Source organism: Vespa crabro, chromosome 2 (assembly GCF_910589235.1).
Source record: "Vespa crabro chromosome 2, iyVesCrab1.2, whole genome shotgun sequence".
Taxonomy (NCBI): Eukaryota; Metazoa; Arthropoda; class Insecta; order Hymenoptera; family Vespidae; genus Vespa; species Vespa crabro.
Window position 1 is genome coordinate 15,394,824 of NC_060956.1, and position 26,350 is coordinate 15,421,173.

Genomic DNA, 26,350 nt, shown 5'->3' on the forward strand with positions numbered 1-26,350 from the left:
TGAATTTCACTAGATGGAACAAAATTTCTCGACGATTTTGTTCCGATTCTATCAGATCGGAAACGAAAATAACTTTGTTAGTACCGTTCGTTCGAAAGGCACATTTTATTCAGCTTTTTTTATTCGAAATTTCTACGAAAAAAAGAAAACAAAACACAAAAAGGCAAACAAAAATAAAACAAAAAACGAGAAAATATCTCTGAATTTCAACCGAATTTCACATTTCATTTCCAGTATCGAGTAAAAATCGCGAATGGTGTACGGACTATTCGAACTTCTCTCGCGGTAGAGTTTTCTTGTTTTCAAACGAACAGTAGGCTAACAATTAGCGCGCGACTAGTATTTCAGTCCGATTAATTTCTTCCGTAAAATTTTCGTCTCTCATTCGTCGGATAGATACCTGCGAGCGCTCTTATTTTCTTTTATGTTCTTTTCTTTCCTTCTTTTTGCCTGCTATTTCTCTCTCTCTCTCTCTCTCTCTCTCTCTCTCTCTTTTTCTCTCTTTCGCTCTCTTCTTTTTCTCGACTGTATTACTAACAATTGAATTCCGTTTGGCGAGCAGTGGAATGAAAAATTCAATTTTCCAAAGCTTGATGAGAGGAGCAGAGATGCAATCTCGAGTGAAAAGAAAAGTGCAGAGAAATAGACGCTTTCTTTTTCTCTTTCAAAGAAAAGAAAAAAAAAGAACATAGAAAAGTTCGTCAAAACAAAGGGCGATACAATTTTAATCAGAAATCTAACGTCGAATAATTTAGGAGGCTGCAATTGAAATGAACGACACAAATGAGACTACGAGCTCAAGATATAACGAGAGGTTATTTACAACGAGATAAAGAATAGTAAGATAACGAATATATAAGAGATAAAGAGAAAACAGAGAGAGAGAGAGAGAGAGAGAGAGAGAGAGAGAGAGAGAAAGACTAAATTATGTCAAATGAATGTTCAAAAATGAAAGAATCCATTCGTCATGCACGATGTTAGTAAATCTACGATCACGAATTAACTTAGAAGAAGGAAGTAGTTAAGTAATTCTCGAGAAAAAGATTAAGAACTCTCGCGTCATACTTTATAACTCATTGTTAGATTTTCTATATTTAGAATATAATTAACCTGGTAAATAGAAATTAATTTGAAAAATTATTGAATAGTATGAAACTGAAATCCTTTATATAATTTCTAATCTAGTATAATACTTCTCTCAATACTCGTTTCAATAGTTCGAACATAAGAAAAGTTTCGATAGTTATTACGTATCCCTAGTCATATATCATTTCGAAGAGAATCGAGAACTCGACATTATACGTGGGTGAAACTCAGCCATCTTCCGTTATATCTTTCCGTTTCTTCGATTTGTAACTCGTCTTTTAGCGAGACGAATTCGCGAGTTATTTCGTGGTAAAGGAGGTCCGAGCGACCGCATAAACGCCGACTATCACGCGATCTTCAAATGCATAATGCATGTCGGTTGTCGCGGGAGGTGAAGAGAGAAGAAAGGAAAGGAAAGGGCAGCATAAGCGAGCGAGCGAGCAAACGAGAGAGAGAGAGAGAGAGAGAGAGAGAGAAAGAGAGAGAGAGAGAGAGAAAGAGAGAGAGAGAGAGAAAGAGAGAGAGAAAGAGAGAGAGATAGGAGTGAGAGAGAAAGATAGAAGAGGAGGAGACTGCGAGCGAAGGTAATTAGGAACTCGCTGCAGAAGCCAGCGAGAGAGTGCGAGAGAGACGGCAAGATTTAAGAATAGCGGTCCCAAGGCCCCGAGGCCCTTGGCCCCCGCCATAATCAGCGCCCATATAAGCAAAAGTCCCTCTCGCTCAAACAAGTTTACCGGCTCGTAACGCGCCATTGTTACTCGCGCCATTGCTCTTCTCCACCAACTTCTCTTCTTCTATTTTCTTTTTTCTCCTTTTCTTTTTCTATTTCTGTTTTCTACTTCTTTTTCTATTTCTATTTTTTCCCCTCTTCTTTTTATAATTCTCCTTTTTTTTTTATTTCCATCTTTATTGTTCTTTTTCAAACTATTTTCGAAATCTTTTTGCGTTGCAAGCGAACAGATAAACAATGATAAATGTAATAATAGACCACATCTCGATTACATAAGATATTCTCGTCGGAACATTTTTTGAACAAGAAGAAAATAGTTTCGATTGGCTAAACATTCACGAGCTCAACGACGAGAACGCGCTGAGAAGGCGCGAAATTCGATTCTCCCTGTCGCCTGATACTCAAAAGAAGTTCCAACGCTATGATGTTCGAACATTTATTATTCGCGGTACAATCTATGTAAGAAACGTGATAGAATTTTTAGAGGGATTTTTTGAACAATTTTTTTTTATTTTTTTATTTTTTATTTTTTAATGCAAATCAAAGGACCGATCGATTTTTAAATGAAAGTTTAAAGGATCGAGTGTTATAAAAATAATGAGTTTTTTCAAGAAAATATTTATCTCTTAAGTATCATTATCTCGAAAATAAAAAACAAAATAAAACTTATTTATTGTGCAATCTTAGATAGAATATAAATCTAAATATCTCTAAAATACTTTTCACGCCTATTCCATTCAACACATTTCTTTTTCTTTCCGTGAGTTCTATCGGTCTCTCTCTCTCTCTCTCTCTCTCTCTCTCTCTCTCTCTCTCTCTCTGTCTTTCTCTTCACATCGTATACAATGTATATACACCCCGTATAGGTAAACGCCAAGATGTGTAAAATGAAGTGAACAGATATATATAACAAATATATATATATATATATATATATATATAGAGAGAGAGAGAGAGAGAGAAGGAGAGAGAGAAAGAAAGAAGAAAGGGAGAAGACGAAGGGCAGACGGGTTTTGCAGGTACCGAAGATACATGGAGAACCGTTAAAATATGTAAAACGGTAGGGTCCTCTCTTCGTCTTCCGCTTCTTCTCCTGCCCTTTTCGTTCTTTACTCTTTTCTTCTTCCCTTGCTCCTCCCCGGACCTTCGACCATCTCCTTCAGTGGCAGTGCGCAGAGTTCAACGAACGAGAACGACCCACAGGTGAATTCGACGAAGACATACCGAAGATTGCTATCGGTCGTTTAAAAGGAAACGAGGAATACAACAAAGAATATTTTGATCGACTAATAATCAATCCAATTTTCAAAGAAGGAAAATAAAACGTAAGAAAAAGTAAAATAGGACGAGGGTCAAGAAGGAGATCACACAGTTGGTGTTCGTCCAAGTGGATCGTGAGACCGAACGAAAGATTTTAATCAAGAATCTGCGAGTAAAATACTCACCTATGATGGTGTGAACCCTCACAGAGAGCTGAGTTCTGAGAACGATTGAGTTCTTCCGGCTGCAACAAATCAAGAGAGGATCGCTCGATTAGTATATACATACTTATACTTTAAACATACATAAACACACATACACACAAACAATAGCTTATGTTCGCATAGAACATAAATATTGATAAAGCTACACGTAACCGAGTCTCGCACGAGACATCCTATTGACCTGGTGATACGGTGATTCCGTTCGCGTTAATTTCACCCTCCTATGTACCAATTAATCGTGTTTGACCGATCCTAATTACTCTATTATATATACCTATATGCATACATACATATACATATGCTCGGGAACAAGACGAGCAAGATCGTTTTCTATTACGATGAACACAAACACTTATTATAAGTGTCTACACTTTTCCTATAAATTGGGTTAAAGTGGTACGGTCGGTAAACTCTCTCTCTCTTTCTCTTTCTCTCTTTCTTTCTCTCTCTTTCTTTCTCTCTCTTTCTTTCTCTCATCTATCTATTTCTATCTTTCTCTTGTGTCGCCTTGGATAAGCACGCGGCGCGAACTTTAAGGCCCTGCGAACCTTCCCACGCCACGCGTCCCTGAGAAAGAACGACGACGATGTAGACAATGGATTTGAAAAGGAAAGAAGAGGAAGAAGGGAAGAAAGAGAAAAGAAGGAGGAGAAAGAAATAGAAGAAGAAGGTCTAACGTCGAAAATCCAACGTGTTAGCAACATAGATCTGAAAATGCCGGCTTACTCGAGCGTTAATGTTTCCGCCGGTTAAATAAGGGAGAGATAGATCGAGATATCTCAAAGGACTTCTTTTCCCACGGATATGTATACATATGATATACCCTTGTTTCTATTTATTTTTAATCAACGTCCATATCCTTCAAATGCCGATTTGTAAATAAAATAAGTAATAAAATAAATCTTCGACGTATTTTCCTTCTATTTTTTATTTTCTTTTTTTTTGTTTTTGTTTTCATAAAAAACGTTAAACTCTTGCACCCTTCGATGATAATATCGCAATAATATCGCTTAACGAGCGTTCTATGTGAACAAAGGAATTGAAAAGTAGACTGAAAGAGATAAGTCAAGTCAGAATTCGAAGATTGCAAAGAATCGACGACGATTCTTTTGAAATATTGAAGTATAAATCGCAAAGATCCTTTTGAAATCTTTTCGAGAGAATCTTCGATAAGAGTCATTATTGAAATTTGAATAGTACGCTATGTAAATATGATTTATTTCTTATCAAAGAAGAGACAAAGAATAAAAAGGAATATAAAGGTAGAATTATTCGCAAAGTAATACGAAAAATCGGAAAAGAATCAACCGGAAAAGCAGAGATCTATGTCGAACATCTTTTCAAATCGGTGAATTTCTGAAATCCTTTAAGTCGAGCCAACGATCAGAAATGTATCTTATTGCTTCACGTCGAGTCGAAAAGATTCCAAGAATCTTTGCATTTCGTTATTAGAAAAAAACTGTGCCAACTTATCAACTTGGCAAACTATTTTACGCCATTATCATCGATTACATATAAATAATATATCATCAATTTATATTATTATATTATATCATTTCAGGTTCGACTTTAACTCTTTTCTTTAAACGTAGGAAATATCGATGAAAAATAGAGGTCCTAGTAATCTGCTTAACTGGAAGATTCGATATTTATAACGGATTATCAAACTGCGAGGAAGATTAATGACGAAAATGGAGAGTCAATATTAACCATCCGTTACGATCTTTTACTTCGATTACGCCTACACCAAGGAAATCGCGCGGACAAGGGCTTGCGTCAAACGGTCTTATCGTTTTTCAACGAATCATTATTCCCTTTCTCCACGAGGGACAGTGAGAAAACAGAGAGAGAGAGAGAGAGAGAGAGAGAGAGAGAGAGAGAAAGAGAGAGAGAGAGAAAGAGAGAGAAAAAAGGATTGCGAAAGAAAAGCCTCCTCGCTAGAACGCCTCCGCTTCATGAGCAGAGGACTCGAAAGGCTCTCATCGAGAAATTATGCGAGTTACGAGGCGAAACAACAAAGGACGGAAATAGATGTGCGTTTGCGAGAAGCTGCCAAAAGTTGACTCGATAATAAGTCACGTGAATAGAAAATTTGCGAGGGTCGCTGCGAAATGAGCAATCATCTGTATACTTTCTCGTCTATCAGACTCCTCCTGAAGATAGTTTATGCGAGTACGCGGACTTTTTTGATTGCGCAAGCGACTGTAAATATATATATATATATATATATATATATATATATATATATATACACGCAAGCGCGCATTAAGCGCACATGTGTATGTATGTCTACGTGTATATGAACGCTTAAGGTCAACCAGGGTTCTCTCAGCGGAGCCATAAATCACTTAAGAATTAACTCCTCTAATTGTGTGCTCCTAGTATTTAAATCGAACGGCAGTGAAACCACCAAATGAAATGAATAAAAAAAACAAAAGAAAAAAAATGATCTAAACGTGCAAACGTCGAGAACGCGTGCCAATGCCAAGCATCACGCGAGATCTGCCCCTGGGGATTAGAATATTCGCTCGAATTTTTCTTCACAGGGATCCTCGATCGAATAGAAAAGGAAGGAACAAATGTAAAAAGTCGAAAATTGGTGTACGGAGAAATCGATTTATTTTGATTAGAGCCTCGAGCCGTCTTATTCCCTTTCGACTTTTTCCCCTGAGCGAAATGGAAAGCAGGCTTCCTTTGGGCTTTTACGGAATCAATTTATAAGCAACCTAACGGAACTCGATCGAGTTCGTTCTATTCGTGAGTTAAATCACTCGCTAAACTCGTCTTGCAACAGCTTCGATCTCTCTTCCTTGCTTCCTTTTTAGGCTTAGATTAACGTTAATGGGATATAATAGGTAGAACATTCTGATATTTACCAATAAGGTGGCATGATGGCGACGTCGAAGTCTCATGTCACTCTAAGTCAAACGTGTCAGGTTTGATATTATTTTTGATGACTCTTCACTTACAGGATTCCCTTATCTTTTCAAACTCATTCGGCTAGCTTCGAACTCGAAATAAAGGATCTAATGATCAAACTCGAGGATGCTCTTTGCAAGAGAGCAACACGTCAACGAACAAGTCCAAGGAACGACTGGCTGCTAGCAAGCGGAATGGCTTCTTAGTCTGCTCTGTCCCGCGCTTCGCCACAATAGCGAACGGTGGTGGGAGATCAAAACGCTGACTAGTCCTTGCCCCTTGTGTATATATATATATGTATGTATGTGTATATGCAAGAATGTATGTAGACACAATCAATGTCTTCTTCGTTTTAATACCAAGTTACTTAGTACAACGCACGAGTCAGTATACTTAAAACTTCTACGAAGGAGAAGCAATCGATCAAACACACTTGCGTAAGTAAAGTTCGATCGTTATCGATAATTATTATACGAGCAGCCTCATTCGAGACGATTAGATACATCTGCTCTTCTGGTGTTAAAGAAAAAATCAAATCGAATGTCCTTTTTATCTTTTCAAAATATTTGAAATATGAACAATCGTTTAAAATTGATATCATTCTTTAAAGATTTATAATGAAAATTCAAAAGGAATCATAAAAATATTAAATTTGTATCTCGATGAAGCATCGAATCAACATCGTATCCTAATTTACCGTATATTAAAAATATGAATAACAATGCAGAAAGATAAAGTTTTATCTAGTCAACACCGAGTTACACACAGGGCACATGATCGACGCACAGAGAAGATCATACGCGAATCTTCACGCTCCAGAAATTACGCAAGTAATTTTACTCGAAGGTCCTCAGGGCACGTCGAGGTCGAACGATTTCTCGCTTGGCCAGGACGCTACATTAAACCTCTACCCCATCATGACTATCATCATTTTCATCATTAGATCGTACTTCGACAAACGATCGAGAATGCGTTGTTTGACGAGATACGAAATATCATATTCTCGAAGGAAGCAAAGAAATTTGCGAGTATTAAATACGAAGAGGAGGATTATACATTTTTTTTTTCGAAGTCTAATAAAAACAAACATTATCGATGAGACCTAGAAGAAGGAACGAAACGGACGAAGCGACTCGTTAATCTTATACTCGGTAACTAATTGTAAGTCGAGAAGATACGTATCTTGGGGGGATTTCTGTTGCAGACGGATGATTCGTCGAGGATACTCCTCTATCTCGTGATGCTAACCACCTTAGCGGCTCTTCCGCGTAAGAACGACGAGAAACCGGATGTTGAGACGGCAAAGATGAGGAGTCTCTCTTGAAAAAATATACAGGAATAAACAAAATAAAGAAAATAAAATAAAAAAATTATAAAAATTTTAGAGACTCTTTAATTATTTCATATTCTACGAAAGAGGTAATTTCGTTAAAATTACGATCGCTCTATTCGGTGGTACATCCTAGAAAGAAAGATAAAGAAAAGAAGAAGGAGGAACACGGATATCGCTTTCCTCTTCGGCACTTCGAACGAAAGAAACGTGCCACGCCTATAAAGTTTACGCGTCCGTTTCCTTCTCCATCTTCTTGGTCTCTCTCTCTCTCTCTCTCTCTCTCTCTCTTTCTCTGTCTTTCACTCTTGATTTCAGACATTCAGCAGCCACGTCCTACGTCGAGTTATTCTTGGTCACGCGTTAGTAAATGCGCAAGCTGCATCGACTCCGGTCATCTTTCCTTCCGGTCGATGTAGCCTGAGAAGTCCATCGGAAGTATGGAAATTTGAAAATATGTATTCATCTATTTAATTCAATGAATATCACTAATTGATCTTTTTCATTAAAACCTATGTAAATAAACGTCTCGGAATATTTCCGTTAAAAATAATTAATGATTAATATTGATGAAAGAGAGAGAGAGAAAGAGAGAGAGAGAGAGAGAGAGAGAGAGAGAGAGAGAATTTGCAGATTCCGTAGTCGGAAAGATTCTAACAAAATGTTTGGAAACATGAGGAACACTGCCTGTTCTTTTTATACTCTCAGTAATCGCTCTTGGCAAACATTTACACGTTCGTCTCTCGTATCTCAATAGATCGATTTCCGAGACCTCTACTTTCTCGAGAGAAAAGCGAATATGAAAAGGAGAACTTTTTCTAATCGATGAAATCAAACTCCGTTCAAGTAAACCAAATTGATATCAAGTAAACCAAATTGATATCAAGTAAACCAAATTGAGAGAATAATTTCAAGATAATCCGATCATTTTTCACGAAATAACGAGCTTCGAACCCGTTCTGTTTTTTCTTTTTCTTTTTCTTTTTTTTTTTTTGGAGAATTTCAGCAGAATGTTTATTCCATCATTCTAAACGCAAACAGCAGGCTCATATTTTACAAAGTTTCAAGAAGAAACTCAGTTTTCTTTCTCCGTACGTCTAGATTTATCGACGATCTTCGATGTTACGTACTTATTCTCTGAGAATTAAATAGTCAGACGTTTACAAAGAGTACATGTATACATACATACTCAGTTTATAATTTTGTCCATAATTAGTATTATGACTTCGAGATATGAGTCGTTTCACACTATTCTTTTACATTAGAATTTTATAATCATATTCGTGGAATAAATCACAAACAAGTGTTCTACTTCTTTAAATATACAGGATAATAATTAAAATACACTAAGATCATACTTGAAAGTCTTATAATTCATAAATTAAGCATTTTCAGACCAATGTTGATAGAAACTATTTTTCTTCTCTATGTACATATAAGAAATTCATTCCTGATGTTTTACTACGTAATTTTATTACATTCTATACTCTTAGAAACTTGCTCGATAATTTTATGTTATCAAACATTAAAATATGTTAAAAATAAATAAATAAATAAATAAACCAAAATAACAAGGTGATTTTAAACGGGTAAAACTATACAGCAATATAAACATGGGTTAGTATATGTAGATATAGATGTTGCGGAAGAAAAGCATAGGAAGACGGAAAACGCGTGCTCCGTTCTTCTCGGTTTGAACGCGTGCACAAAGCGACGCGAAACCAGTTTAACCGTCGTGAAAGTACGCTGAAGGCTTCGTCAATGAAACCGGCGCAATCTCGAGCGAATACGCAGCTTTACATTTTCGAATGACACGAAGGAAGTAAATACCAACTCGCACTAGTATGAATATTTTCTCCTCTTGAAATTTAAATAAAAATAAATATTATTTACACTTATAAAATGTTCAAATTCTCTCCGTAATTTCTTTAATATAATAAAAAAATAAATATAATAAAAATTGATCTTTTGAATTTCACAACAAATTTCGATATTCTACTAAAAAGCTAATAAAAAATTGAGAAATATCTTGCCCCTTATCACTCCAAAAATATCATAAGATTATAATTTTGTGAATTTTAACGTGTTAAAAAAAAAAAGAAAAGAAAAGAAAAAAGAAAAAGAAGATTTACGTAATTTATATAAAATAATTGCTTGTTAGCAAAAACATTTATGTGTTACGTAAATATTGATAAGAGGAGAGAAAAAATATGGGTGACGTCATTACTATTGATTGGAGTAATAGGATTAATTTTCGATAATATTCGAAATAAAAGATGAAAGGCGAAGACATTAATGATCGGTAAAGTCAAATGAATTTTTCCAACATCCATAAAAGCAAGAAGAATACTTGATAGCTCGTGGCGAAGGTGGTAGAAAAACTCGTTATCAAAAACGGAGACGATTAATGCGCTAATCGAGAGGCATATAGGTACGATGAGAAGAGTAGAAGAAGAAGAAGAAGCGAAGAAACGTCTGTATCTAGAAAGGCGCAACGTCAAAGCCTCGTCTCGAAGCAACCGAGCGTGATAAAACCGGCTTCGTCCACCTCGCGATTCTCCTTGCGATTCTTCTGCCGATTCAATTCTCCTCGCGGGATCGCTTCTCATCGTCGTCGTTTCTAAGCGATCGGCAGCCTCGTGCAAAAGCTGTCCTTCGTCGGCATTACGAACTAGCAGGTAGAGAAACGAAGACGTACTCTACAAAAAGCGATCGTAGAATTTATCTACCGACTGGCTCCCGGACCTGTGTTTATCCAGTGCACGCTTCGCGTTCCAGTTTCTCTCATCTCATCTTATCTCATCTCATCTTTAACTCGTCTCATCTCACCGAGTTGTTTTCTTGGCGCCGACTCGACCGATATGCAATTACGCTTTTCCGAACGATTACGAGAACTTAAAAAAAAAAAAAAAGGAAAAGAAAAAAGAAGAAAAAGAAAAAAAAATAAAAGAAAAAATCGAGGGCTCTCTTTAGAAAGGAGATCTATTTACATAACTTTCTCATTGAATTAATGTACCGTGACAAATTATAGTTAAATTCTTTCATTTGGCAATCGTTCTTTATGGCTGATATGATTGTTATAAATGCAGGACTATACAATCTAAATTGTGAGAAAAGCGTAGGATGAATGTTTGACGGAACGATTTTCTTTGTAAATAATAGCAATGATTTATAACGAGGATGCTATTATACTTGCAGACCTGTCTACAGTAGTAATAATCTTGAAAAGTATGTAAAAATATCTGATCGATGAGGCTATCGGAACAACCTTAATCTACGTATATTTCCTTTTTCTTTACATACAATACCAATCAATCGATAAACTCGAATAATCCTGAGCCAACGAAGATCAAGTGTTCTGCTGACGATGCATACGGAAGCATCGATAGAACGTTGAAGTACGAATAGATTTAGATATAATTATTGATAGGAGAATATGGAAATTGTTCATTAATCACTTAATGGTTTAAAATCAATTTTTGTATAAAGAAAAAAAGAAAAAAGGAAGAAAAAAAAAAAAGAAAAACAATCTTCAATGTAAACAGCACACAATTCGCTTTAAAATACACAATATCTCTGAAGAACATGAAAAAAGTTAATGTCAGATCATTAAAGTGAAAGGAAAGTATTACAAAATGATAGAGTACCTGCAGATATGACAAAAATCTTTTCCACAATGAAGAAATCGAATTCGACTGGACTGTGGCATGATCGAAAAAATCTCGACAGATCAACAATTAAGCGCATACGTATGCGAATAAAAGAACGTACGTACGTACGGAAAAATCTTTTCAGTAAGTGTGATGTACGGCAAGCACCCCGAAGACAAACTGAACGTGAATAACCTACAGAAAGCAAGGGGAAGTCCTCTCTCTTTTTCTCCCTACTGCCGACTCGCTACCGCCATTACTATCCTATACTTCAAGAACGAGACTTGATTGCTGCAAAGTATTCAGGTGACTGTCCCACTTCCGAGACAACCTCTCGACAATCTCGACAGGACTGGATACGAAACGACGACGAAGACGATGAAAACGACGAAGACGACGAAAACGACGGAAGAGTAGTAGGTAGGTAGGTAGATAGGTAGGTAGGTAGGTAGGTAGGTAGGTAGGTAGGTAGGTAGGTAGGTAGGTAGGTAGGTAGGTAGGTAGGTAGGTAGGTAGGTAGGTAGGTAGGTAGGTTGCTAAGTAGGTGGGTAGGTTGTTTGGTAGATATATGGGTAGATAGATGTATGTATGTATGTATGTATATATATATATATATATATATATATATATATATATATATATATATTGGGTAAGAGTAAGAAAAAGAGAAAAGAAGGAAAAGAAAAAGAAAGGATAGGACGTGCCGATTTATGCATCTCTCGTGACGGTGTTCATCTCAGTTCATTCCTCTCTACCTCTCCCACGACTCGAATCGATAATAGCTATACCGTCTCGCGAGAAAGATCCGGAAGGCGATTCGTAGGTTCGTTCTTGAAGAGAAGAGAAAGCTTGGCTTATCGCGTAGGCGGCTTATCGTTGTTGGCATAAATCGTGGCTAGTTGGGGGTGGCTGAACGTCGTAGTTCGTCGACGGAATAATCCCATGGGGACGCTAAAAGTACGAACGGTCTAGAAGGGTGAGGACAAGAGGAAGAAGGAGAATGCAGGAGGGTATCGCCAGTTCTGCAGTTGCCAGAAGCAACCTTCATGAAAGGCTAATGAAGACGCGTCGCTCCGTATTCCCAGAAGCCCACGACTGGGACGCGGTCAGCTCGGCCTAACGACTTGCCGACTCCTCATGCTGGCTAAATTGCCGATTATCTCTCTACCATATCCGATATTGATCGCGTACCTTCATCCTTTCTTCTCTCTTTTTCTTTGTCATTTTGTATATATCCGAATCCGGATCAATAGGTAACGACTTCAAGAAAATATGACTGGCAAACATAATCGAAATCTTCTTCAGATAGAACCTTCAAACGAGATCTCGCAGAAGATCTTTCTAACAGGAGTTCCTTCCTTACAATACGAATTTATATTATACATTAATCGAGGAAACGGAGAGAGTTTATATATTTCGAATTCTATATCCCCGAATACAGTAGGGAATAAAAAGCTTTCGTTATGACTTTTTCGAAAGCTCGCATTGCTGCATAAAATTCATCGAAAATTTTTCCTTCCGTACGAATAGAAAAAAAAAAGAAAGAAAGAAAGAAGAAAAGAATATGTTGGGGAAAAGGAGATATCGAGAAGACAGAATATGAAAGAAAGAGATAGAACGAATAAAACATGTCACCAAGAGATGATGGGAAAAGAAAAAATTTGAAACTCTACCGGTAACGTAAATCGCTGGAATGCGGAGATTTCCCTAGAGAATCTTAGCAATATGCTAGAATATCGGTCATCGTACTTCCCATCGAGCTTTTTCGCAAGTTCTGTTCTCTGTAAGAGATCAAATCAAATGAGTTTTTTCTAACCAATATTACATATATTCCATTACAATCCAAGTTGTTTTGATTATTCGACAAGAAATCGAAATCTTTATACTTATACTTATCGAAATGAATTTTTTTTTTTTCCCAAAGAAAATATCTGTTCATGGCTCCTCGTTTCTTTGACAACTTGAGAAGATGGAAGAATTCCAATACTTGTCGTTTCCGCGAAGCTATCGTTTAACTCGAAAAGAAACTTTTATTTCGAGGATAAGAAATATTGATCGAACGTAACGATAGATATCGACTTGTTCTCTCAAGTGACAAGATTCCATTGCAAACATCTATTATATATCGAACGTGTATTCCCAGTAAATCAAGATTTTTACGAAACGTAACAAAAATTTCTTGTTTTTACTTAATGCCTACAAAAATTATTTTCATTAATATTTTGTAAAACTATGCTTGGGTTTTTTACAATTAGTAATAATAATAATAATAATAATAGTAATACCTGAAAGATCGAACACTTCTCGGTAAACAAGTGTAACAAATTTGTTCTATAGCTATTCATATGGCTACTTTAGCGTTGAAGTTATTAATTTAAAAGTTAAAAGCAAATGATTTTATCATTACACAAGAGCATCATCAATTTGCTTTGAGATGGGAATCGAATCGAAAAGCAGTGGTTCTTGAATGTCCAAGCTATTCCATATTTACCTACTTCTTCAGTTTGCTCTTCTTCCAATAGTGCCGTTTTCTTTTCATTAAAATTGATATCTCGATGTTACATTTTTTTTTTTAAGTAAATAAGTTTTTCTTTCATATAATAGAATTCTATGTTTATTACTAGACTATTATATGAAATTTGAAATTCACGCTACGCCAACTACGGTACGTAATGATAAAATCATTTATTTTTAACTTTCACGTTAATAGTTTCAGCTAACAATAACTTTATGAATAAGAAAGCTATATGAAAATCTGCGAATATCGCGCATTATAAAGTTCACTTTTATGTGCCAACTACAGTGTGTAATATGAAAAAGTTTTTTTATATTTTATCCGGTTATATAACCACAATAAAATTTAGGAAAAATAAATTTTCTCGAAATCTAGATCTACGGATCTACGATAGAATACATAAAAATCTTTAGGCTCGTTTTCAAGATAAAATTAACAAAAATTACTCGTTTAATATTATGGAATTATGCGGACAACATGTTGAACAACACATCTTCCATACTTTTGCAAAACAACACATAAATAACATTTATTTGAACTGACAAATAACTAATCACACTAGTTTCTCATAGACAATAGATTGATTCGTCCTAGGCAGATAACTAACAGCGAACGGGCAGATAGATTTTAAGTATAGGCAATATATTTCTTCTGGATTTATTACGAACTGACTTTAAACTTGAGATATCAAACTAATTCATTAAGTGCTACCGTATATACATATATATATATATATATATATATATATATATATATATATATATATATGTGCATATTCGGTAGCACGTAATGAGTATAAATATATGTATGCGTATAAATAAAAACATGTGTATACGTGTATGACGCTCTCACTTCTCGCCAACTATACTATGTAATTGTTTATTTTATATCTGAAATTTCAACTTCTTCGCGATATGTGAATTTGTAGTTAAGAATCTTCCATTTCTTTTAAACCAAAGACGATCGAGAATTGTGATTGATACGATGTTTACTAAAATATTCTTTACAATTTCATGTTGTACAAGAAAAAGAAAAAAGAAAATAGAAAAATTTCAAGTCATGTCAAGTAATAAACCGATTGCTCGGAATTGTTGATACGTAAAACCATAACTATGTAAACGACAATTATACAAATCTTTACAAGTTATTAAAATCGAGCGATACACTTGTATTATTACACGTCGATCAGGTACCAGCGATAATTCAATATGACAGGGCGCAATTTATATTCCACCCTCCGCAATAGGCAGCAACGTCCGATGGTGTTCGAGTCGATCATAAATTTAATTGTGTAACGAGCCAACGCCTCGTCTATTAGTACGCACATATACAAACACATAGATTAATTTTCTCTCTTTCTTTGCGTGATAACAGCAAGTAATTATTAATGACAGTTCGATGAACGATCGAACTAGGAATTCATTTATTTTCGTACCATAAATAGTTCGATCGAGTGAATAAAGTCTAAATCTTGTTAAAAAGAACAAAAAAAAAACGTTAAAATGAATAACAATGCGATATAAAAAAACAACAATGGTATGTTAAAGGAAGAAAATGTCTGACCATTTGCGAATTTATTGATCTTTGTATGTACGTTTATTATTGACCTTGTATATACGTAAAGAATGGATGAGAGATTGTGCCGTTCGATCATTGTCCAATAAGACTAAAACAAAAAGTGAAATAAAAAAAGCAATAACGAATGCTTGTGATATTTTTGTATATATACGTAGATGAATCGATGGATTAATTGAGTAGAACGAATAACAGTCAATCGTATTCGAGAATCGCAGTCGATTTGTCGTTGAGAAAAATATCTTAGAAATAAAGCAACGTATAACACGTAACATAGCGTAGGCAATGTCCATCTTGTATTCTAATTATTTTTATTAAATATTATTTTTTTATTATATATAAAACTGATAACAATCCTATTCTGCCATCTTTAATTTCATCTTTAGTTTCATCTTTAATTACATCCTTAATTTCATCTTTAATTTCATCTTAAATACATCATAAAAAGAAAAAAAGAAAATAAAAAAAAGAAATAAATACCATCGGTCTCGTTAAATTTTTTCTGTCCTTTTACCAGATCTCGAAACATACTAGATCTTGGTGAAAAGGGACGATCGTAAGTACTGCAAGGTACATTCGTGTTAACGAGGGAGAATTTCAATACTGCGGCTGCTCTAGGTACGAGCGAACGTAAGTCACGACTTGCCAGACGTACCTCAGTATAAAGAGGCGAGCCTAGGCAAAGCCAGTTAGTTCCACCTGGTAGTAAAAGGAGCAGTTAAAGTGTCTGAAATATCGCCTAAAGCACACATATACATGTGAAAAAGGGGTGGGGAGGGTGAAAAGTCTCGAATAAGAGTGCGCAAGCGTATACACTAATACATCCTGACCACCAAATAAACTCTCTATCTCTATTTCACTCTCCCTCCCTCTCTCTTTCTTTTTCTTTCTCATTATCTATCTATCTTTTAATCTTTCTCTTAATGTCGACTTGAAATTGCAAATAAAAATCTTCAATTTTTCTTCAATTCGAAAAGTAAATTCATTTTCCTGGTACAACATAGAAAATCGAGTTCTGTAAAATACACACACAACATACATACATACATACATACATACATACATACACGCACAAATACAAGTCTGAATAATACAAGCATCGTCCAGACGACTTTACATAATGGCCCGGAGAACTTTAAACTATGCATTTAATTTAATTAAGCAATTAGGAGAGAGCATGACGCTCGCTTTATCATTACGCAACGCTCGTAGACGGCTAACTGAATTACGGGGTTTGCGTTTCGCGAACGAGTAACGCATTCCGAGACATCGATTAAACGTTCGCGCTTATTTCTACTACGATGTACCATCGAACTGGTATCTTTGAACTTTTCTTAAAACGATAAATGTTAATTATTTATATTAAAAATATACGTATATATTATCAGTTCTCTTGCTAAAGACTCTTTACTTTAGGTGATGGTAAAGAAGATTGAAAGTGTTCTTCTCGTTAATGAAATCTACACTTCTTTTTCTAACATTTTTCTTAACAATTTTTCTAATAATTTTCTTTCTTCTTCAAGAAAGAGAGAGAGAGAGAGAGAGAGAGAGAGAGAGAGAACGGTAATAATGACTGTTCGTTGGTATTCAAATATATGCATGCTTTTGTAACTTTTCCAATATTACTCACTTATGATTCATCCCAATCATACCAACGCTCTTGTTAGATCGAGACGAGTACAATTCAACATTTTCGAAAATAATAAAAAACAATTATAAAAAAAAAGAATAAAGATAAAAAAAAGAAAAACCAAACAAATCTAAAAATAGTTTCATATTGTAATAGTCTCATATTGTAATCATATTGTATATCGAATTACTTTTTAATAAGAATTTTTAAATTTCCTTGTTTAAAAATATACTAGTATCAAATCAAGACGAGATAAAACTATTTGTTTCTATTAACGATATTAATGATTAAAATGACAAAGAAACGGTGATTCATTAAATCAACGCTAACAGGCTTGTCTTGCGCGAAAACGTTCGCACTAATGCGGAAAGATATTTATAAAATGAGAAAAAGAGAGAAAGAGAGAGAGAGAGAGAGAGAGAGAGAGAGACGAGAAATTGTAGCCAAGCGTAGACAGCCAGCCGATGTCCTGGGAATAGATCTCGAAACCTAGTTATGCGATTTATTCCGAGCGAGGTCGGCAACTATTCGCGAAAACACGCGAAAGCTCGCGCGGCTTTCGGCTCGGGAAAGGTCATAGACACTGAAAGAAAGCTAAGCCACACGCTCGATCGAGCGTTCCCTTCGAGAGCGATAGGTATGCGCTTCATTTCCTCCTTTCGAAGGAAAATCGAGCGATCGGCACTACCGATCGTTCTTTTCTACATTCAAAACACGTATACCTACGTACTACATACCTACTACATACGAGAATCGAGAAAGGAGAAACGATGATTTACCGTTTATCAATTAATTAATCGTCTATACGCGTTTGTGATTCCCTCATTGTATTCCTTTTAAATACTATATCCTTGTTCCTTTTACCATATTTAGAATAGAAATGCATATCAATGACATCGATCTAATTTCTCCATTTGTTGCATCGACTTTTTATTGGAAAATTGATTTCTATAAAAATCTAAATGATCGATACAATGTGCAAGAAAAATTTTTTACTTTCTTTATATTTCCAATGTTTCTTCTTTTTCCTATTTTATTTAATTTCTAATTAATTTTTAATATATAATCTTTTAATATATAATACTATAATATACTGTATAACATTTAACTTTTCCACTATTTACACCTACGACACCTAGACGTCTCTATTATTAAATTGGAGGATATTCGATCGTGAATCATCGTATTTCTCGTCTCATTTCTCTAATTTTTGGCTAATATTACCATCTCGCCGCCAATATAGTGTTGTTAAACAGTAACCGGAAGAGTTTTATGAGTGACGAAAAGAAACAGAGAAAGAGAGAGAGAGAGAGAGAAAGAGAGAGAGAGAGAGAGAGAGAAACCCGATAATCGGTAAATAATTCGGAAAATCGCAGTGCCACGGTATTTTCGCGCGAGACGGGTGCAAACTGCTTTATGGCCTTCGGCCGTCGTTACTAATAAGATTAGCGTCGGGTGGTGCTCAAGGCACGTTAGAACGCGACGACATTAATGAGCCGATTTATTAGCATAGTTAATAATACGGAAGGTATTAAATATAACGTTTCACAAAAGGTCAAAACTATTATCATTTTGCAATAGGAGCCTCGTGTAAAAAAAAAATATCATAACGAGAGACAGTTAACTATTTTCTTTTTTTCTCTTTTTAATGAAACAAAAATAGATAAAAAGGAGAGGGAGATAAGATTAGCGTGGAAAAAATTTCTTTCGATAAAACTTTTAACAAAGCATAAGTCTGGAGAATCCTAGAGAAACGATTTCCGCGAGAGTAGTTGCGATTATTCATTCTACCGTCTATACGAAACGTTTAGAAACGTATTGTGCGTGGTTATTGAACTCTTGAGAGAGTAATCGCCGCAATCCTGTCTCTTTCTCTCCCTCTCTATCTTTCATATTCATCCTATTCATTCGTCTCTATCTTCTATTTTTCTTCTTCCTTAGACCATTATAATAGCGAATATATAGACATAGGTACTTATAATTATAAATAACAGGTACCTACGTGCATTCAAATGGATTACATAAGATTCACGTAGAAATACTGGCAATAAAAAAGAAAGAGAGAGAGAAAGAGAGAGAGAGAAAGAGATGACGAAGAGTCTTAGAGTTTATTAGCTAAGGTCCAGTGAGACCTCCTTTCAGTTAAACACAATGTGCACAGGGAATTGAAATAACTTTTTGAGCTTTCAACGGTTACACTGGCCACGAACTTGCTACTTCGCAAAGCTTTCTCTTTCTTTGTCTCCCTCTCTCTCTCTCTCTCTCTCTTTCTCCTTTCTTTTCACTCTTGTGATAACAAGCCGTTGCAGGAAGGTACAACACACTCAAGAGTTTCATTTTATGAAAGATCAAGAGGCATTGGAATAAACACGATATTACTGTTTCTACCTAGATCGTAGAAAAAAATGGATCATAGAAGCACGTTAGAGAGATAACAACGTCGAATTTGCGCCAAGAATACGTGTACCAATTTAAAAAGAGCCTCTATTAATCGTCCTTTTAATTAAATAACCTCTCGGAGGACTTTTTATAAACAATTTTAAAACAATCTCTGGAATGTTTCAGAACGAATTTCTAATGTAATATTTTATATTTGTAAAAAAACTTCTTTCTTAAAAAAAAAAAAAAAAGAAAAGAAAAAAGAAAGAAAAAGAAAAAAAAGAAAGAAAAAAGAGAACAGAAAAACCTATTAAAGATAAGTTTTAGTCCGTAATTATGTTTTCTTCGCGATTTTTTAAAAGAATAATTTGTACCTATTCCCTGATCGGCAAACGTACCAACGTGAAACAATTCGTAGAAAAGAGATTTTCACGAAGTAGGTTCCTCCGTGTCCCGGGAGAAATTTCGTGTTGATCACTGAGCTTAGAAACGTTGAACGATTTCTTAACGCGAAAGTCCGGCAACATGACACGAATGGACCGCCTGGTGTATATACAAGTTCGTTCGAAGATAAACGATCCTTAACTCGCAAACAAGAGAACCTTTCTCTCTTCTAAGCTCTTCTTCATCTTTTCCCTACTTTGTCTACTTCGATTTCGATTCAAGGACAAAAAGTATCGGTGATCCGACGAACCGACTGATCCATTGGTAAGAAAAGCGATTTCATGTTCGCCAACACGCTCCTGTAATTTCGCACTTTACGACTCCCTCTCCGTTCCTCACTGAGCGAATCACCGAACGTTTTCGATAAAAGCTCCAATTTTTATGAACGCCTCCCGTAGCGCCAGCTGAAAGGGAAAAACTATCGGAAAACAATTCAAGTCGGTCAAGCTTCGCATACGAAATCGCGATAGAAACACATTCAAATTTTTCCATCTACTGGCAATATCATGGTGGATGATTTAAAAAAAAAAAAAAGGAAAAAAAAAGATAGACGATAAGCGAGATGAATTTATATTGTAGAAGAAAAAAAAAAAGGGAAACGAGTGAAACAAAAATTGAAAAATTTACGAGCGAGGAGGTATCATTGATGCAATGTTATTTCTCTCTTTCTACCTAAACTCGACCCAGTTCCGAATTTTACACATATATTTACACACACACACACATACACATGTATGCACAAATATCGTCTCGCTTTCTCCATTGTATTTTTGTATATCCTTTCTGCCTCCCTTCTCCCTGCCCCTCCTCTCTCTCTCTTTCTCTCTCTCTCTCTCTCTCTCTCTCTCTCTCTCTCTCCCTCTGTCTCTCTCTCTGTCTCTCTTTGTCTCTATAACGCAGAAGAGAAGGCAAATTTTAATACATGTTCTTGATTAAAACTAGACTCTCCGTTGGCTAGATTATGACTCTCGTTAGTGGTACAGAACGTATCTAGCCGAATCGGAAAATAGCTTGAGCGAATATCGACATCGATAGCACCGGCTTAGTTGCGATAATTTCCAGTGAGTTAGCTACCTAGCTAGCTAGTTTTAACCTTCACCGTGTTAACACCGATTCAAGACGTGGACCGTGAACATATGTATGTATGTACGTGGATCGTTCGCCGTTCTAAAGTCGAGAGTATTTATATCCCTGGAACTCTACGAGTTTATGTATATATGTACATATGTATATATGTATAAAGTGAACCTTCTCAGCTTGACTCGTCGTTACATCACCATTGAATTTCAACGCAATCCATTAACATCTCGTTAAGATGATCAAAATTGATAATAAAAAGAAAAAAAAAAAAGAAAGAAAGAAAGAAAGAAAAGAAAATCATTAATTCGTATGTTTCAACGAAAACACTTACTTTGTTTGAAAGCCTTCAAATTCTTCCTGTTGTTCACTGATCGAAGCCTCGAGATCCAAATAAGCTCCGTAATCGCCATCTTTGTAAAGTTGAAGAGCCGTATCATCGAGCTGTAAAAAAAATTAAACATTCGTGAGCCAAGTTGTCTCGTGATTCTTTCCTATCAATCGTTCTTATGTTTCTAATATGTGTTAAACATTTTTCTCAATCTTTCTCTATCGCTCTGCTCTTCTTTTCGAATTCTCAAGAAAGATTCAAACGTAAGGAAAAAAAGAAAAAGAGAGACAGAGGGAAAGAGCGTGACCCATATTTCTAAAAACTTCAGTTTCAAAATAGTTTTCAGCCGGTGAAACGACGCCCGGCAAAACACCAGCATTTATAATGCTCTCCTGCATTTCTCCGGTTTCTAGGCGCCCTCCATTCGAAGGAAGAACCTCATGCACTGTTACGAAAGACCAAATGCTTACGTAATACTTCTTTAGGCTGAACGCATGACCAGAAAACTTAGTTTAAGATTTTTCGGTCGTTAAGAAAATTTATCTAAAAGCGTTTAGTCACGTTGACTACGACTAATTAATTCTCAGAAATTGAAACGACAATTTCGATACCAATAATTTTTGTAATAGTTTCTAGTGTAGTTTCGTTATAACTATTGATTTATAACGTTATCTATTTCGGAACGTAGATACTTTAAATCCGTTCGTTCGCAATCATGTAAAGTTAAATGTCAACGGATCTGGAAACCTGATAATCTGTGTATGGTTATCACCGAGAGACTGAGTGATAATATAAAGGACAAAACGTAGCTAAATCGATATTATCGGTTAATAGATTGCGTAGCTCGTTCGTTGCTATGTATTGTCATAATACTACTTTAAAACGGATAAACAAACATCTGACAAAGTATGTACACGTTCTCGAGTACTCTACTCAACTTTGTTTACACCGTTTAAATGGTATGTACTTTTGAACAACATTTCTTCATTAAAAATTTATACGTATATACATATATATATATATATATATATATATATATATACACATCCTAAGAAGTTTAAACGCTATCAGAAAACAATTCTCTTTCTAAATATGTTAAAACATTCATCAAACATCGCTTTATGAGATCTAACAAAAAAAAAAAGAATAGAAAAGATAAAAATAGACATCTATTTTCTTCGAAATTGTCAAACAGCAATTCTGTTGATAAATTCGAAAATAAACGTTTTGATTTTGTTTTTGTAACAGTATTCGAAGTGTGGCACGTTGACACAAAGGACATTGTCGACATGTAAACGACGTCTACGTGGAATTTACGACGGCGAATCGAGTAAGGCTTCGCCCGTTTTCGAGTAGGTTTCATCAGATTTCTCGGCACATTGCTCGTCTTGCGTAGGACGACGCTTCTCACTCTCCTGGAACAGCTTTGTTTGTTCAAAGTCATATGGATGTTATGCAGCCTCTCTACCTATCCTCTTCCTCTACCAAACCCCTTTTACCTATCCTGCTTTTCTATCATCTTCGAGTTTCCAACGCTTGCGAAAGGAAAGAAAGACAATAGCAAAGATAGGATACCTTCGAGGATATCGTTGGCGTCACTCGACCGCTTGATCTCCGCCAGAAAAAATTTTCTTCCTGAGTATTATTGTGTTCATGGTCTTAATTATTCGATTCCATGTTCATTAGAAGAATATTCGATGTATAATGGAGCATGAAATATAAAGTCGAAATACGATATTTTTACCTCGTTTAAATATGATTTCAAATTAAGATAAAAAGTATATCTAATTTCTGTGCTCTTATAATACTAAATCAATCAATTTTTATTAAAATCTATTAATAAGATAAATACTTTAATTTATTGCTTATAATTCTTAAAGTTCATTTAATATTAAAATAACAAGTAAATAGAAATAGCTTTAAATAATCACGATTTGCATAAATGTCAAATATGAAATATAAAACTTGCTTCGATTCTTTTAGTGTTAATTTAAAACGACAAGAACATAGAACATACGTATTTCTACTTGATACGATAAATAAATCCTCCATAAGTATATACATACATCAACGCAGAACGAAATGTTTCGTTCGTTAGTTTCGTCGAAGTGAAGCATGACTATTCGAGAACACTCGAGGAACATCTTGAAGATCGTTGAAGATCGCAAATAAGACGAATCGAAAAAGTCCAATACACTCTTCTTATTGCAAAAATAGAAAAAGATAGAAGAAGAAGAGGTAAAAGAAAATAAAAGAAGAAATAAAATAATAAAAACGAAAAAAAAAACAAAAAAAATGAAAAAAGAACAGAAGCGATCGTCGTAAAAAGGTAGACAATATTGATGTTGCAGCCACCATCGAAACTTTACGATTTCTTTACGACGATCAATGGACTTCTACTCACGTTTCTTTTCTTCCTGGAAGATTTCAACGAAACTTCGAACTTTTCAACCTTCTAACGTTTCGTTAGTTGATCTTTTTTCAACACGAAATTTTTTAACATTGCTTTCCGAGACATTACACGTTGCTGCTTCGTAAATCATACTACAATTTTATTCGCAATTATTTCTAATCGTTTATTAAAATCGTTTAAAAAAATACTAACTGTTTCCGAACAATTTCCTCCTCTTCCGTTTATAACGAACTATGCAGAATCATCGTTCTAGTGCAAATAGAACGTCATTCGTTGCAAGAATCTGCAATGTCATACATATATGCGTCAAAAAAGAGAAAAAGTAAGAAAGAAAGAGAGAGAGAGAGAGAGAGAGAGAGAGAACGAAAATAATTGAATAAGGAGAGAAAAAATATGAAAAATCTACGAATAATCGAGTTTAATAATATTTTCACTATAATTTGCCAAAGACGCAAATGGACGAACGAATGTCGACGACTTCCACAGGAACAAATAAGATTTATATAATTATTTTAAACAAACAAACTAACAAAAAATTGAATTATCTCTCAACGTAACATTTATTAGCAATTAGTGAAATAATCGATAGAGGAATGTAAAGAAAAAAAAAAAAAGAAAAGAAAAAGAAGCGTAAGAATTCGTAGAAAACGTCGGTGGTTTAAAGCGTAATAAGTTAGGCTGTTTGGCCTTGGACAGAGGAAAGGCGTTGCGGTAAAATGATCTGCTGCTGGTGAAAAAAAGAAAGAGAGAAAAAGCGAAAAGAAAGAAAGAGAGAGAGAGAAAGAGAGAGAGGGAGGGAGAGACGAAGCCGACGTGTATTCTCATTAGGATCGTAGGAGGATCCGGCTATTAATGGGCCGGTGTTAACTCCGAGCAGGCAGCTGCACGTTTGCGCACACCTTCGCCAATCCCTTGAACTCGTCGAAGTAACCTCGAGTTATTACGTGTGCACGAGAAGATAATGAAAACTACGGAAACGCAAATATTCCCCGCGACATAGCAATGGCTGCTGTTACCATACGCTGCCGCAGGGATATGTTTCTACTATTTGCATTATCTCTACTCTCTCTCGAGTGAGCGAGCGAGTGAGCGCGCGCATGTGTGTCTATGTATGTATATACACTACCTTGAAGCTGACATTGTTAACATTACTGATTAAATTACTGGATAATGTTCTCTCTCTCTCTCTCTCCCTCTCTCTCTCTCTCTCTCTCTCTCTCTCTGGCTCTCTCTTCTTTTCTTCTCTTGAAACATGATCGATAATACTGACCACTATTATTTTCTCTTTTCTCGTTTTGTTATATGTTAGAAATAAATGTTTATTTAAAAAATGGTTAGATCGTACGCTATACGTTTTGATTTATTGAAAGGTATTCTTGGAATATAATTTTCTATGATTCTGAAGAGTTAGGCTAGCTTCGTAAAAATCTCTCGCTTCTACTCGAGAAAATGTTTATGCTAGCTCATGCATACTCTTCGGCTTACATATATGAAAATCTACCCTCAACACAGATGGTTTACGTGACAGAAGTTAAAATACAAACAAATAAAGATATATTCTGGAGAATTTTATCAAATCTCTCTTTCTTTCTCTCCTCTCTCTCTCTCTCTCTCTCTCTCTTCTTCTTCTCTCCTTTACTTTTTTTTTCGGTACTTCAAATTTTGCGGCAGGGTGAAACCTTTGCTCTTCCTTTGCTACTTCACTCGTCATAAAAAGAAAAGACTCGAGGGTTGCAGGCATCTCATCCGAAGAGGCCCTCCGTCTCGTCTCGAGACAAAAAACTCTCGTCGTCGGTACTTACATGGCATACAGGGTACACTGTAGTACAAAAATACCCCGACGTTTAAATAATATTCAAACAGATTTACACGCTATATTAACATGCATACAATTATATTGAAATTTTGTTGAATAATTAGATATATAAATATCTAATAACAGATAAAGAACAGTAGTAAGAACCAAGTTAGAACATAACGTGATTAGGTGTAAAAGAATCAAACCAAAAAGAAAACATTTTGTGGATTTGTTATGCCGGAAGTACACTTTCGATAAGTATACTTTTCTATTTCCTTTCTACGTTTACTCCGACGGAGACTCATTCGACGCGCGCGCGCGGGAAAGTCGACATTCTTCGTAAGATGGAAAGTTAAATCGCTCGTACCGCTGCAAATCACCAGCCACCAGCGTGATGCGAGACTATAATGTTCTATTGATTCATCTTGAATTACGTGACATGAGATCTAATATTAGCAACATTAGGTGATTTGAGTTCGTTCGTGACGTCTCATCGGATATGCCTCTCTTTAACTTTACGAGTATCTTTATAAGTGGTTTCTCGGCGAATTGTTGATTATTAGCAAACAAGACTTCTCATATGTACCTATCTATGTATGTATGTATTTATGTATCTTTTCTTTATTATTATTTAATTCTATACGAAAAAAAGTATTGTAATGTGTGCTAATTTCAAACCAGATTAGATTACATATCCATATATATATTTACGTATCTTTTCTTTCAACATATCTCTACTATTTGAATCTAATCGAAAATAGTATTATAAAGTGTGTTAATTTCCAATAGATTAGATTATCCTTAAACTAATCCTTTGGATAATAATTTTCTAAAATAGCGTAGAGAAAATTAATAAAAAGATAATTAGTTTGCGAAGGAGAACGTTGTTCGGAAACATCAGTTAAGCGACTCCAATGGGCTTTTAATAGACGATTTAGAGAGAGATCGACGTGATTATTCCAAGCAAAGTACTTCTTTTACTCGATAAA

General features: G+C 35.3%; 1 protein-coding gene across 4 annotated transcripts in view; it reads right to left on the reverse strand.

Moving 5' to 3' along the window:
* Positions 1 to 26,350, reverse strand: part of LOC124422178 (FH1/FH2 domain-containing protein 3) — a 63,436-nt gene that overhangs the window by 21,184 nt on the left and 15,902 nt on the right. For 3 of the 4 annotated variants that reach the window (XM_046958287.1, XM_046958286.1, XM_046958285.1), the window contains 2 exons: positions 21,154 to 21,263; positions 3,262 to 3,320 (listed from right to left, as the gene is read on the reverse strand). In XM_046958287.1, coding sequence (XP_046814243.1) covers positions 3,262 to 3,320; positions 21,154 to 21,263 — 169 coding nt within the window. Of the gene's footprint in view, positions 1 to 3,261; positions 3,321 to 6,176; positions 6,407 to 21,153; positions 21,264 to 26,350 lie in introns of those variants that run through there. The other variant, XM_046958284.1, reaches the window with a different exon arrangement.